General features: G+C 41.0%; 1 protein-coding gene across 1 annotated transcript; it reads left to right on the forward strand.

Annotated features, from left to right (window-relative positions):
- The first annotated feature begins 11299 nt into the window (after nt 1-11299).
- LOC148517893 (somatostatin receptor type 4-like) lies at nt 11300-12764 on the forward strand. The gene has a single exon (XM_088478070.1). It carries the CDS (start codon nt 11455-11457, stop codon nt 12631-12633), a length of 1179 nt encoding a protein of 392 aa, XP_088334196.1. The 5' UTR covers nt 11300-11454; the 3' UTR covers nt 12634-12764.
- The last annotated feature ends 3970 nt before the right edge of the window (nt 12765-16734 follow it).

Consider the following 16734-nt stretch of genomic DNA (forward strand, 5'->3'; position numbering starts at 1 on the left):
GACAGTTAGGAGCTGATTGGTTGGTACTTTATCTCTCCGCTTTATCTCTCTGCGAGCTTTAATAAATCTCTTCCAAAGTACCAACCAATCAGCTCCGAACTGTCATTTTTCAAAGTTACAGAAGCTGACTGGTTGGCACTTTATCCCTCTCCGAGGCTTGATACATCTACCCCTATGACCTTAGATGTCATTGTGACATATACTATTAGCCATATTCAGTTTATCTGTAAGCAACTTTACTCACATTTGCCTGTGCACTGTCTACTTGCTACTTAAAAATAAGAAGCTGCCTCAAGCTAGGCAACAATGAGCGCTCACATACAACCTGCCGCATTTGTGTATGCACAATAACACTCGCAGCTATTGACAATAGAGCTGTCATCGATTCCCAAAGTCTTGTCAATTTGGCATTAACCGTGCTGAGGAAAGGACCATTTTATTGCTGCATATCTTGGAACGGAAGGAGGTGCCTGTCAGTGCTGCGCTTTATCTCTAGGATACCGGCTGATCCTTTAACATCCATTTAGCATACAGAACAAATAAAACTCATTTACATTTGCAGAGATGTATACTGGCATTTAAATTCACCATCTTGGGAAATTTGTGTCCGTGAAAAATATAGTTCATTATAGTTCATTAAATGAAAACTGTCTGCACAGTTCACATTGGTCAAACTTCTTTGTGTATGGAACATGGAACATGATAATAATTCTCAGACAATACCTGTGATGGTATGCTCAGTATGCCTATTCACTTTCCCATTTATAGACTGGAACAATGCTCAAGTCTTACGTATGAACATGTAAACTATTACCGACAAAAACCATTAATATTAATTTACTTGGCTCTGTAGCTCTTTTAATAGTATATACTGTACAATGTTGGAATGTTCATTTACAAGAAAACAATCCGTTCAATATGCTGTTGGTGTCCCTGCTTTTTAAATAGAGAAGTGCTGGTGAATCAATGTTTAACTTGAAATAAGTGAAGTGAAGAGAGCAGCCGCTTGTATTTTTAAGTGCAGCCTCCTTCGGGCCGATGGAAATCAGTCGCTCCGGCGCTCGCATACAAAAGGGGCGGCTGTCGATGTTGAACGACAGCTCGCTCCATTTGGTAGGCGGGTCGGGGGGGGTGGCTGGCCAAACAGAGGCGTTCCCGAAGGAACGCCTGCCGTTTTGGGGTGGCCCCACTGACATCATGAGTGATGTCAGTGGTGAGTTTCACAGCTATGAGAGAGGCCAGGTTTTGAAAAAAAAATCATCCGCCCTCATTCAGAGCGAGCGCTTGCTTTTTGCGATCGGCTTTGAATCAGGCCCACTGTACGATTCTGAGTTGCTTTCAAGTACACGCACATTGTATGCAAGGCCTTAAATGTGTATATTTGTCCGTATGTCGCTGTACGCATTTATGTGACCGCACTGTTGCCATTCATATGCTCAGCCACCATTAATATCAGTGCATCAGTAATTCTTTGGTGTGTATTGCTAATCCACCCCTTATCCTTAACCCTAACCCTGCTACTAGTGCCTAAGTTTAAACTTTAAGGTCTACTCCTGTAGCCTAACTCTAACCCTCCACCTAGTGTCTAACCCCTAACCTCTACTACTGTGGCCTAACTCTAACCCTCCCCCTAGTGTCTAACCCCTAACCTCTACTCCTGTAGCCTAACTCTCCCCCTAGTGTCTAACCCCTAACCTCTACTCCTATAGCCTAACCCTAACCAGGGCCGGTGCAAGGTTTCTGGGTGGCCTAGGCAACATTTCACCCTACTGTCCCTGCTCCCTCCAATTCTAATATGCCATGCTTCAGAGTCCCCAATTTATAATATGCCAAGCAGCAGTGTCCCAAATTCATAATATAATATATAGAAATGCCCAACTCATATGCCACACAGCAAGGTTTCTGGGTGCCCTAGGCAACATTTCACCCTACTGCCCCTGCTCCCTCGTTTGTGGCACCACACATAGTATTTCTTTATAAATTTTATTGGGGCACTGATGTGTACCATAATGTATTGAGGCCACAGCTGTGTGGTATATAAACAATGTGGGCACATTTGTGTGGCATATACATTGTGGGAATTGGAGGCAAAGCTCTGTGGCATACAATACATTTTGGTGACAACTGTGTGGTGTATTATGTATTGGGGCACAGCTCTGTGGGATATTATGTATTGGGGTACAAAGATGTGGCATATTACATATTGGAGGAATTGATATGTAGCATATTATGACGTGGGGATACAGCTGTGTGGCAAATTATACATTTGTGCCACAGATGTGTTGCATGTTATGAATTGGGGACAGTGTTATAAGATGCTTTAGGATTTTGGGGCTCTGCTGTGTGGCATATGGGTTGGGGCATTTCTATATAGTATATTATGAATTTTGTGACACTGCTGCTTGGCATATTATAAATTGGGGACTCTGATGTATGGCATTTACTATAGGTTGATTTTGTGATCGATTTTCAGTGTCTTAATTTGCAGATTTACTAACAGCCGGTTTTGAATTTGTTTTGAAAATCGATGTTGATGTTAGTCGTATTGTGCAGGTGTAAATGCCATCGTTTTTGATCTTTCAATTCAAAACCGATGGCAAATACAACCTAAACCACTACGGCAAAGCCTGGCAAAAGAAGCACTGCATAAATTACTATGATCTGTGTAGGCTTCTTAGAATTAAATGTAAATGAAAGTGTTAACATTTTTTAAAACAAACATTGTGGCGTTCCCCCCCCCCCACCACCACCAAATCCGTAACCAGCCATGTACCTTTCAGCCTGGCCTGGTACAGGAAAAAAGGGATAAAAATCGGCATAGAGTTCCCTTTATATTTCCTATAAGCAGCACAGGACTGAACCAGCTGGGGATGTAAAGCCTTTGCGGGGAGACACACAGCGTGGGGTGGCAGTGGGTGTGGGAGTAATGTGTAAACAATAGATTTAATACTGTTCTTTACAGTGGAACTACAGGTCCCATCAAGCCTGCCTCGGCATGCAAGCACTTGGGGAACCACAAGTGCCAGCATGTCAGGAAATTCTGTGCCCACTGGCACCAATAGTTCCACTGTAAGATGTGCTCACCCCCTTGTCCATGTAGAAGTCCAGGGTCTCTGAAAAACAAAAATATGCAAACACCCGAGCTCACTGACATGCTGTACACTATGTACAGCGCTAACCGGGATCTGACAATTCCCACATGGGTAACTGCACTATACAATAGGGAAGCACTGATTGGCCAAGTGTCGGACATTCTCAGGGAATCAGCAGACGGTTTCTATGGCAGCATCCGCTGACTGACTGAGAGTGATCCTCAGTAGGAGAGACCTCAATTTTTTTGGGGAGGCCCTATTTTCTTAGGTTTCCATTCCTGGGCAGCCCAGTTTGGGGCTGGTTAATGTAATGGGAATGGGACAGCACACTATGTGTTTCCCTGCCATGGCATTACCAACCCAGCTGGTTCAGCTGTGGCTGGTTAAAGTAAAATAGGGGGAACTCCATGCCTATTTACCCCCTATTTCCTGTATCAGCCAAGGCTGAGAGGTCCAGGACTGATTATGGATTTTGGGAGGGGACCTCAAGCCATTTTAAAAAAAAAACAACTTTGTAACATTTTAATTTACTTTTAACCCTAAGAAGCATGCACAGATAATAGTGATCTGTGTAGTGCTCTACCAAATTCGCCTGCCTCAGGCAGGTCTATTGTTTGGGTGGTTGGTCAGTCAGTTTTGTGTTTGATTTTTGGTTGAGTTTTTAAAACGACCATTCGAAAGTCTGGTGTTTCTATAGTTCGCTATGTAAGTATCGATGTTGGACCAATGTTTGATTTTGGACGAAAGTCAGTTTTTTGGGTTGATTTTTAGTCGGTTTTGACTTTAGTAAATCTCCAATTTGCAAAATCGACAGAAAGTAGATAAAAAAAACTTGATTCAATCAAAAATGTATCTTTATTAAATTGACTCCCTCGTCTCCTTAGTGTGCCTGCTGACAGCTGGGTGACATTGGAGTTAGGAGTGTATGTATCAAGCAGTGAAAAGTGTGGAGAAATGGACCAGTGGAGAAATAGCCCATAGCAACCAATCAGCTGTGAAGTAGCATTTATCAAGTACATAAAATAATAAGTAGGAGCTGATTGGTTGCAATGTGCAACTTCTCCACTGGTACATGTCTCCATGCTTTTCACTGCTTGATACATAAACCCCTTAGATTGTTGCTGAGTTTGTTTGAGGGAAAAGCATCTTCCCTCCTGGAACAATGCTGATAAAATACAGAACCGGGGTAACCTATGGACATTGGCTATGTTGTTTAGTATTGTATTATTACATAAGATATACAAAAACTTTTTTTTGAAGGTGCAATAGTCTCATTGGTGGTGATTTTTTTTAACCTTCATTATGAGCTCTTCATCTGTTATAATTTGTGTCCAGACTACGAAACCTGGGTGGATAGTGAACCCTATATTAGATTCCAACAGCCTATTCATTATCAACTGTGAATGGCCACAAGTTGCAACAGCAGTTCCAAATATGCAGGTAAATAATGGATTTTAAGTTTGAAAATTTGCTTTAAGAGCCGACTGGTACACAATAAAAACATGCTGACTGGAACAGTCTGTGTGTTATACAAATAGCTGTTGACTTTTTTAGGGGGGTTGAATACTTTTGCAAATCGTTATGTGAGTGCACATGCCTCCTATTGCTAATGAGTGTGACTATGTGCAGCTGAACAGATTACTGTGCAAAGAAATATTGCAACTAATATGTAACAGTAAGATACACATGCATTGAGGAGCACCATTGTGATACAAAGTTACAGCAACACCAGAGACACATCAGGCAAACTGCCTGCTCATTACACAGAACACTCACACAACTTACTATCTGTGTGAGGAGGCAGTTGGGAAATAACTGTAAATGAAAATGATCAGTCTGTAAAGCTGCATACACACTAGACAATAAATTAGACCATATGGATGATAACGATATCGTTCATCGCATTCAATATCGTCCAGTGTATGCAAGATATCGTTAATGATGCGCACTCCCGTGGCTCATTAATGATGTCTTTCATCGCCCATACTTGCAGGGCAACCTGACAATATAGTCAAGTTGTGCAAATTCGGGGATGAGGGAGGGTACTGTCACTGTACTAAGCCACTTGTTCATGGAGCATATCGTTAAGTGTGTATGAGCCTTAAGTTACCTGCTGATGGCTACCAGAACACTACAGTCACAGATAATGATTGAAGGGGCACTAAGGACAAGACATATATATATATATATATATATATATATATATAAAGAATTGTTAGTATTCACACTCAATGCAAATGTTAATCAGCAGTGTGGTGCTCCTCAAAGATCCAATAGGCATCCAAAACACAGGGTTAGCAAACGTGGCTGTGGAGAGACCTGTTTGTTTATGTCCTGATGACGGTCCCTAAGTGGATTGAAACATCGACCGTAATGTTTTAATCACGATAAGTAATAAAGATGTGATTTTATTGGTGAGTGCCCTCCTTCTCTGCTATATATATGTATGGTATTAGATAAAGTGATTACTAACCCCATAATCGATGTGAATGCTAATGGTGGAATAATACCAATTGTAAACTAAGGGGTCTATTTACTAACTATCAGGATCTAAAACCCGGTGCTTCCAATCCTGTTTATGCCCAAAATTTAAAAGGCAATGATTTTACTAGCCGAATTTTGATAGTAAATGCTTTGCCTTTTTAAATTCTATGAATAAACACTAAGCACTGGGTTTTAGAATCCTATGCTTAGTAAGTAAACCCCAAATGTCAACAACCTCATAAAGAGCAATATCCACCTCTAACCACTATGGAAAACAACACCCTAGAGAAGTTTGGGATACACACATCGCACATCTAGAGAAAGGTGGATATTATATTCAGCATCTATGGTTACAATACATAATCTTACTACTAATAGTTGCAATGGGCAACAATTCCAATTTTCCTGTTATGAAGTTTTGATAAATCTACCTCTTAATCCATTTGCACCCCCAATAGATTGGTTCAGGTAAATAATGTCTAAAGTCCTGGTGCCATAACAGACATAAAACAAACTAAATACTGTGTAAAATATTTAACAATTACCTGGGTGATGTCTGTGCTGATTCTGTTAGTATCAGGGCATTGGTGATTAAGGGGTCTATGTACTAAGCCTCAGAGAGAGACAAAGTGGATGGAGATAAAGTACCAACCAATCAGCTCCTAAAAGCCACTTTACAGGCTGTGTTTGAAAAATGACAGGAGCTGATTGGTTGGTACTTTATCTCTCTCCACTTTATCTCTCCCAAAGTCTTAGTACGTAGACCCCTAAGGATGACTCTCCTCTGTCCCACTCCTATGCTACAGCCCTCTGAACTGGCACTGATCCCGGACATGAAGTATGGCTGGTCCAGTGTATGACCCAATTAAATTAAATACACTCTTTTTAAATAATAGTTTACTGTGACCACTGGGGAGTTTGCACCACCGCCACTGTTACTGGGCAATGGGGCAATAATTCATGAACATCTACAATCTCAGCATAAGTCAGGACCAACTACAGTTTTATTTTAATATGCTTTCTGTGTGGAAGCCAATCCTGGAAATCGGTGGTAAACATTTTTGACTTTGCTGGACTCCTGTCTCCTGTATATACAAACCTTAATAATCTATCATTAGTCAGAATGCACAAATAACATCTTAGTCTCCCCAAATCATTCACCGCAAACCTCATCTACAATCAGATATCCTATTTACTATACAGCGAGGTGGCTGATAAATTGTGAGACTTCCACTGATTACAGCTCTACTGTCAAAAAAATTATCCAGCAAGACCTCCTCATTCCTAACCCAAATTTCATCAGCAGCAATGTCATTATTCTATGACTCAAGTGGCTGGGATTCAATTCAAAGCGATGACGAATAGCCCCAGGAGGGAGCTCACAGAGCTATTCAAATCAGCGCGATGTTTGGTCCAACTAAAGGATTTCATCTCACATTCCCTGGGGAGGTGCGAGGAGAAATCCGAAAAAAAGTGCCAGTCGCGCAGCTATTTGCTGGCTTAGTGCAACACTAACATCCTCGCGCCGACACTTTAGTCGGAGAATGCCGGTTCTCATGACTAATCACCCATGTTAAGTCGCGAGAGCCAGCATTCTCTGACTTAACAGTGCGCTGAATTGAATAGCGCCGGGTGCTCCCTATTGAGGCTATTCAGAATTGCGCTGAATTGAATCACAGCCACAAGGTCAAATTAAACTTTTTTAGATGGAGTAAAATCTTCTAATGCTTGTTAGCTCTGTGTAGGGTGGAAGCAGACATCATAGGTAAATTATATGCAATTGATAACTGAATCCTAGTAACCATTGTTAAAACATGTATTTGGAAACAACAAAAAAAAGGCTTATTTACCGTATTAATATATAAATATAATTGCTGCAAGTGCATACTGCAAAAACTGTGTAATTCAGTATATCTTACTGGTGGCATAGGATATTGCTGACCGTCACAATATGTTCAAATGCCCCTACATCAATTGCAACACCAACTGGGTGCCAAGCAAGAGTGTGGGACCCTCTGTTCTATAACATTCTATACCACTTGTGTACCTAGTCAAGGTAACTGGGTCTTACGGGCAGCCTGTAAAGAGACAAACGAAATGCTTCTAGATTAGTTACAATGCATTCACATTATTGCACTATAACTACCTGCCCTTGTGCTTAAGAGGCATCCACAACAGTTGAGCTGGAAACAGAGGAGAAACAAACTTGCTGAGGATCCATCCTATGGTGAAACGCGTCTGATTCCACTACTCATGACAACATAGTTTACGTCAAGATTTCAGCGTTTAAAATAAAAGAAACTGTAGACAAAACGAGAGAGAATGCTGATCATTAGTATAAAATGTAAAGTTATGGTTTGAGTACATGAGTTCTATATAATGGGAGGAAATTAAATGTTTCTCTGTGACATCCAACTCATCTATTTTTGCCTGTGGTTTAGGGCTTCAGTAAGAAGCCATGCTGGAGAACACATGAAAGCCACCCCCATTTTGGACTATAAATACAGTCATTTACAAAGAACAACCAATGTGCAGAGCAAAAAAAAATGCGCCAATGTTCTTAGATGGAGTGGTCTGCCTAGTGCATATCACAGTGCAAACCTACCGCCTGCTCTCAGCAAACACCTTGGTAACCAGACATGTGCCTACGTATGCAGAAAGTCATAAAAATCTCTAGGGGGGGCCATTGTGTAAAACTGCAAATGTAACATCAAAGTTCATCTCCTACCATGTTTGTACCACCCATTATAATATAAAGAAGTGCCCATCTTGTTGCTTGGAAATAAGATGATCTTCACCTGTATTTGCATACCTCCCAACATAACCCTCTCCAGGAGGGACACAATACTCTGGTCCTGGACGTCCCTGGTAATTTATGATTGGTGGTGGCACTAGAGGTGGGGCTGCAGCACAGTCCAAAATTCAAATAGGGGAGTCATACCAACTGCCAGTGAGTCCCAGCCAGTGATGTTTGGCAGTATGTGAAATGACAGTTGGTGTGACTCCCCTATTTGACTTTTGAACTGCGCTGCAGTCCCGCCTCTTACCAGGGAAGTCCAGGACCAGACCATTGTGTCCCTCCTTGAGAGGGTCATGTTGGGAGGTATGTATTTGGGGTAGGCAGTCATGCTGCCCCTATCCGTCTGCTAGTGAAAGTAGCCTTCATCACTATCAGAGCACATTTATTCTTGGTGCAAGAGATCAGAAGAATCCCTGCATATGCTCATCTCGGTATAGCCTGCAATTCCATCTACATACCCACATTCAAATTAGCCTACAGTATGTGTGATTGTTCCACTGTCACCCAGTTATGCTCATGCAACCACAAGCAAAATGCAACTGAGATATGTACAGCTCTTATTTGCTCATAGATACAATACACCTGGCTCCAACAATTGCACAGCGCCTAAAAATCGCAAAATATGTCTGCACGATTGAATTGTGCGCAATTTAAATCGCCCCTTGTTGGTGGGTTAATTGTTATTATATAACTGGTTCTGTCCCTGCAAATGTGCTTATCTGCCAAACTTCAGCAATGAGGCACAAAACGAGTTCCATTACAAATGTAGAGGTCTATTTACTAAGCCCTGGACGGAGATAAAGTGAATGGAGATAAAGTACCAGCCAATCAGCTCCTAACTAACATGTCACAGGCTGTGTTTGAAAAATGTTAGTTAGGAGCTGGTTGGCTGGTACTTTATCTCCATCCAAGGCTTAGTAAATAGGCACCACAGGATGAGAACCATAAAAGAAAAACAGATCTGAGCTGGAGAAAAACAAAAAGTCATTAGCAGAAAGAACACGAATAGGAGTCTCTCTGCATGGTAAGAAATCACATTAAATACTCACCCTCTTCACCCCTTTTTATTAAATCACACATTTAAAAAGAGATTTCAAAAACTTGTGATAAAAGCAGCAAAGTACTTGTAAAAATAATGTGAATTCCACAAGAAATACTTTGTTTTTCCCTGTGGTTTTTTTTAAATTGCCACTAACAATTGTTAGACAAAAAATCCATATACCCAAACCCAAAACAACAAGGACTGTTAATCTCCACTTCATTATGGGCATACAGCAAGAAGTAGAAATACAAATTGGAGGCAATAGTCTGCCATTATGCTCTTAATAAAGCATTTTCAGTAATTAATAAGAAAAACACCTTGCATGTAAATCATTGCTAGTGAAATTAACATATTACTGTTTGTTGTTATTAAATACAGTATATCCAAGGTCTAAACTGTGCCTGACACAAAATAGTACATCTCTCTCCATAGACAGATGCTTTCAGATGCTGCAAGGGATAACACAGACATGTATAAATATAATTCACCATGGTGATAGACATTGGGATAAATAAGGGCTGGTTATTATTCAACTTAGATAAAATCCAATTTGGAAAGGAAATAAAATTCACTGTACATAACCAGCTTTTAAACTTAATTAGTAAATGACTTGCAAGTGCTGCCCATTATCAAACACACACCCTTCACCATTAAAATATTTGACATGTGATAAAACTATTTATGTTTGTGCATTTGTGCAGTTACATAATGCATCCTTTGTGTTGTTACTCTCTCAGAATTGAACTGAAGCTTAGGCCATTTGGGATTCTACACCTGTTATAGAGCTGTAAGTGCCTGTTTACCTACAGCCAGCAGGAGACACATAATTCTTTATACTGTATGTTAGGGGTAGGCAACCTGTGGCACTCCAGCTGCTGTGGAACTAAATATTCCAGCATGCCCTGCCACAGGTGTGATGTTTGAGCATGCTAAAAACTGTGGCGGGGCAAGCTGGGATATGTAGTTCATAGCAGCTGGAGAGTCACCGGTTGTCTGAACCTGCTGCATTGTAACTCTTTCATCATTTAACCCAGGCTTAGGCAATACAGAATATAGCTCTCCAGTTGTCAGGGCACTTGTAGTCCCATAAGCAGGGCAGTAGCTAGGGTAGTGCGGCCGGTGCCATCGCACCACAGTCAGGGGGCGCTGTTTGGGCCGGTCAAATTTCTGTTTATTATATTTCTCACTTGTAGATTCCTCTTATTTTATCCCCAGCATCTCCTGGCCTCCCCTATCTCTTCCCTCGCCCTTCCCCATGAGGCCATTCCCCTTTTTTGCGTGTGTTATGTCCCTTTGAAAAATGAGGGGGGCGCCAATGCTTTTCCTGGCACAGGGCACCAAAAAGTCTAGTTACGGCTCTGCCCATAAGCTCAGGTGCGCTACAGGTTGTGTCTATCTAGCCTAATTTTAACATGGGGTTAATTGGTTACTGTAACTATTGTAACTCTTTATAACCGAGGCATAGACAAAATGTGGCTCACCAGTAGCTAGGGCTCTGCACTCTGCAGCCATCTCTGCAAGGCTAATTCTTTCAATACATGCTGGTACTTGTAGTTCATTAAAATCCAGTGAGCTACAGGTTGAGTTCCTTTACACTGACCCCTCAATTACTAGATTAACCCTGGACACACTGGGTACATGGTGCATTTATTTCCTGCTAGGTGCTAAGGAACTTAATATACAAGTAACACAGCACTGGATTCCCACCCCCCGGTTAGTTACAGACTAATTATGCATCTTACTGGGCGATGTCTGAATCCATTGAACTAATCACAGATGAGACGCTGCCCATAACACCAGCATCTAATGACGAAGAGGGGATGCATGCCTGGAGCTAATGCAAGTGGCTGCTGATTACTTTGTACAGCAGCAGAAAACACAGAGAGCATAGACACACACACACACAGAGGCTGCACAGCATCATCCATCACATATCCCTCTTCCTCCCTCCTGCACACAGTCGCGCTGAAATCCATTTTAAGCTGTGGATCTCCGCTGTAGCAGCTTCTCCCCTGCATTCCTATGGGACACTTGCAATGACTGCATCCCCTGATCTCCTGGCACCGGTGCGGGCCAAGATCCTGCTGAGCACATGGAACCAGTCCAGGGACCTGACCGACCCCCTGCACCCCTTCAACGGGATCAGCGGCAGCAGCAGCATCAAAAATGCTAGCAGCACCAATGGCCCCATGGAGACTGAGAGGGATGTGAGCATGATAGTGATCCAGTTCATCTATGCCATTGTGTGCCTCATTGGACTGATAGGGAACTCCATGGTGATTTTTGTCATCTTGAGATATGCCAAAATGAAAACGGCCACCAACATCTACATCCTGAACTTGGCCATTGCTGATGAGTTGTTCATGCTGAGTGTCCCCTTCTTGGCTGCCTCTGCAGCCCTGCAGCACTGGCCCTTTGGCTCAGGGATGTGCCGCACTGTCCTCAGTGTGGATGGCATTAACATGTTCACCAGTGTTTTTTGCCTGACGGTGCTCAGCGTGGACAGGTACGTGGCTGTGGTGCACCCACTCAGGGCAGCCAGGTACAGGAGACCCACCGTGGCCAAGATGATCAACATCTGTGTCTGGATCGTGTCCCTCCTGGTCATTTCCCCCATCCTGATCTTTGCGGACACAGAGTCCACCAAGAATGGGGTGGTGGTCTGCAACCTCATGTGGCCCGAGCAGACCTGGTCCACTGTCTTTGTGATCTACACCTTCCTCCTGGGCTTCTTCCTGCCCGTGGTGGCCATCTGCCTGTGCTACATCCTGATCATCGTAAAAATGCGCGCCGTGGCGCTGAAGGCAGGGTGGCAGCAGAGGAAGAAGTCCGAGAAGAAGATAACCAGGATGGTCCTCATGGTGGTCACCGTTTTCGTCATCTGCTGGATGCCTTTCTACATTGTCCAGCTTCTCAACCTCTTCCTGCCCCACATGGACTCCACCATCAACCACGTCTCCATCATATTGGGTTACGCCAACAGTTGCGCCAACCCCATCCTCTATGGATTCTTCTCAGACAACTTTAAGAGGTCTTTTCAGAGGATCGTTTGCTTTCGCTGGCTGGAGAATGGGACTGATGAGCCAGTGGATTATTATGCCACAGCTCTGAAGAGTAAGGTGTGTAATAATCACCCATTGGACTTCCAACAGGAGCCCCTCCAGTCCGACCCCTGTTACAAACATGGGACAATCACAAGGACCACTACCTTATAGCAAAACCCGAAGATGCCTTCTGTTATATAACTGCTGCCAGTCGCACATGCTACTACTGTTCTACCTGAGGTTTACATGTATGTCCCAAGTGTTCTGATCGTGTGTCTAATTTGTATTGATGATAAAATCGAGTGAGCTTAATAAATGATGAAGATCAGCCTGGTCTGAGACAGCCCTTTTGCTCCTCAACCTTTGTTGTTCCTATAAAATGTCATCGACTCATCTTAATTATTCTGTGTCTCCTCTACATCACGGCTTCCAGGGGCTCGTCTGCAGGACCTTAGAGAGCGACAGGAAATACTGTATTGAGTTGCCAAACAGCCTTAAAAGATAACGTGTATATAATGTCAATGGGTATTGCAGTGTAGCAGAGATTGATTGTCCATAGTAAAGGACTATGGTTAAACGGATAGTAATGGTTAATGTTTTAGCATCAGACCTGGGAAGGTGGAAGGGAAAATGAGGAGGTTTTGGAGGTGAATGGGGGATATTAGTTACAAAACTTTTACCATATAAACTATAGGAGGATTAGTAGAGTAGCATCCTATACGTATAAACTTATAACGTGCTCACCTATCTGACTAACACATTTCTTAAAAAATATATAAAACAAAAAATCATATATATATATATTTTAGGTTTATAAGTTTTCACTTTATGGCAGAGATTTGCAAACTTCGCCATTACAGTCCAGGTTTTAAGGATATGCATGCTTGATTCCTGATGGTTAAATCAAATTGGCTGAAGTACTACTGTAATTAAGTCACCTGTCCTGAAGCATGGATATCCTTAAAACGTGGACTGTAATAGTGGAGTTTGAGAACCTCTGCTCTATGGGGTATATTTACTAAAGGTCGATTTTAATTGATTTGAATTCATTTTGAATCAATCTAAATCGATCAACATCGATGTTGTGTTTCTGGGGGCAAAATCACACATTTACTAACAGACAATATTTGATTTTTGATTTTTTAAGTGTTAGTAAATGTGCGATTAAGCAATTGCTTTTTCTTATCAGGCTATGATGTGAGATGGGTATATATATATACCATACACATAATTATGGTCATCTCCTGTTAAATTCTCAAGTAGTGCTGAAAAGCTGATCTGGCTGCTAACATTTCCAGGTATAGTCCTTGCAAGTCCAGACTACAGTACAGTTTAATAGTTACCTCCTGAGGCATTGGGACATACCCAGCAGGTCCATGTCTCCTGTAGTACGTTAGATTTTCAGCCATGCCTTCTGAAAATGTATGTGGGTCAGATTGGTATGCAAAAAACATGACATCAATTATTGCTGCAGTAAAACAGTAAGAACCCTTTGCCTGTACAGTGCCATCCTGGGGGATACAGTTTCATCAGTACAACCACATGCATAGGGCACTATAAATTGTGTGATTGAACTATTGGCGCTTAATCTGCATACACACACAACGATTTTTTTAATGAACGATTTGAGTAAACGATTTTTTCCCTTGAAAAAATTTACTAAAATCGTTTACTAAAGTTGTTCATTTACTAAATGTCATGAATGATTTTTATGAACTACAAACGATTTTTGCATATTCCCTTAATGAAAATCGTTGAGTTGACAAGTCTGACTGAACGACAAACTACAAACGACAAACTACAAACGTGAACGCGCATGAACGATAATCGTTCATCGTTTGACTCAGAAAGTGAACGATTTTTGCCATCAATTATCGATAAACGATATCGTTTAACGATAATCATTAAAAATATCGTTGTGTGTGTATGCAGCTTTAGGTTTAAATGATCCTATGTTGGATCACTGTGTATTAATAAGATAGTGTCAGTTTGTGTGCTGCTAGTTATATGGAATATTATGCACCAGTCTCTCTTGACTTCACCTGCTGATCTTTCTCCTTTAGCATTTGCAGCTTCTGGTGGCTTAGCATGAAGTATGAGACATGAGCACAGCTGTGGGTAATACATGGCTAAACAAACAAGATACCTGTAAAACTGTATAATCACTTTTCAGAAAGTACTGTGGTTTAGCAAGATGAATCACACATATTTATATAATTAATATTGATATTTAGTTATATTCATCATGTTATTATCAATATATATATATATATATATATATATATATATATATACATACATATATATATATATATATACAAATACAACAAAATGTAGTTTATTAGATATTACGATTTACTGAATTTCCTCAGCACAGCACTTAAATTTCTTATCAATACAACATGTGTGAGAACCTAGAAACATAATCACATACAACACTTGGGGCTTATTTTGAATGAGATATGTAGATACATAGAATGTATGCGGGAAAAAAATAAAAATAAAAATGTATATATATATATATATATATATATATATATATACATTTTTATTTTTATTTTTTTATATATAGGTTATTATATATATATAGGTTATAAACAGTAGCATTTTTGGCAGGCATACCTTAAAGGCTTGTAGCTTTGTATTGTATATATTGTATATATATGTCTATTGTTGATCCGAATAGGTTAAAAACAGTAGCATTTTGGCAGGCATACCTTAAAGGCTTTTAGCTCCAGGCTTGAACACCCCAGGTGTATTCAATTATAAGCCCATTTGCTCTTGCAGTAAGCCCACGGCTAATGCATGTTAACTCATAGTTTCCGAGTTACGTGTCCGAAGCTTTGGGCAGAAAGCCTTATGGAGCGTACACACGGTCAGATTTGTCAGATGAACGACTGTACGATTAAACGATTTGAAAAATTCTAACGATTTTACCAAAGTTTTGAACGATTTGAACGATTTAAACGATTGAACGATTTTTGACTGCATTAAAATGAATGGAATCGTCCAAGTCTGACTGCAAACCCATCAGATGTCAGATATCGTTATCTGACAAACGGGAACGCGCATCGTTGATCGTCCGTCGTTCAGGCATGTCAGATATGAACGATTTTCCTTCAGATATGAACGACTGAACGATTTTTAAATCGTTATCGTTCATATCTGAAGGAAAAATCTGATCGTGTGTATGCACCATTACTTATCACAGATTTCTGTTTGCAGCTCAGGACTGTGCAAACAGAAATTTGCGGTAAATGCAGCCTGTGGGCTTACTACTGGCTGCAACTATAGCCCCGGGCACTTAACCCAGCTCACTGTAAGCACAGCGGGTAATTGAATCTGGCCCTAGTAGTAGCGAGTATATATATATATATATACTAAGCATCACAATAGCACAGGGAAAGCATCAAGAAAGCATAAAGATTTGGCTTGGCAGCATTAGTAGTGTTGATGAATAAGCTTCCAAGTTCTAGCATCAAGCGCGCAGACAATGATTGTGGCAGTGGTTCCCAAACTTTTTTGAATAACGGCACCCCAGTGTATCAGCATTGTTTTCACGGCACCCCTAAGCCGCATGTTTGTTATTGAGAAATTCAGAATAAATTGTAGTGAAGTAGTAAAGGGAAGTAAATTGTGCTGACCTGTCATCCTTAGGTTCATTTATGTGATGTTGGACAGGTTTGTGACCAACATATGCAAAAGCTCATAACATGGAGGATTAACTAAAATAAACTCCATAACAACAGTGGTTAAACAGTGACAATTTAAAAATACTTCTTATCTGCTGTTCTGCAATATAGTTTCCCAAGCAATACTCATTTATCAATGAGTTTTATTATTCACAATGAATGATGCTCCAACCAATCAGCTCCCAACTGTCACCTGTTTCAAAAATGATAGTTGGGAGCTGATTGGCTGGAGCACCATTTATCAAACGCAATGAGTTTTATCACTTGTTGTGAATGATAAAACTTGTTGATAGCCCTTAGGGCCTCATTTACTAACGAGTTTTATCACCAAAACGAGTGATACACATCACTGTGTATGATAATGGTGCTCCAGCCTATCAGCTCCCAACTGTCAACTGTTATAAAAATGACAGGAGCTGATTGGCTGGAGCACCATTTATCATACACAGTGACATTTATCACTCGTTTTGGTGATAAAGCTCGTTAGTAAATGGGATTAGTTTGTTAGACCTATTTTTTTTAATAGCTTGTGATATCTTTTCTCAGCTAGAGGCTGGCTATACGTTTTACTCATATATTT

This window comes from Taudactylus pleione, unplaced genomic scaffold (genome assembly GCF_031769625.1).
Source record: "Taudactylus pleione unplaced genomic scaffold, aTauple2 ptg000206l, whole genome shotgun sequence".
NCBI classification, from domain to species: Eukaryota; Metazoa; Chordata; class Amphibia; order Anura; family Myobatrachidae; genus Taudactylus; species Taudactylus pleione.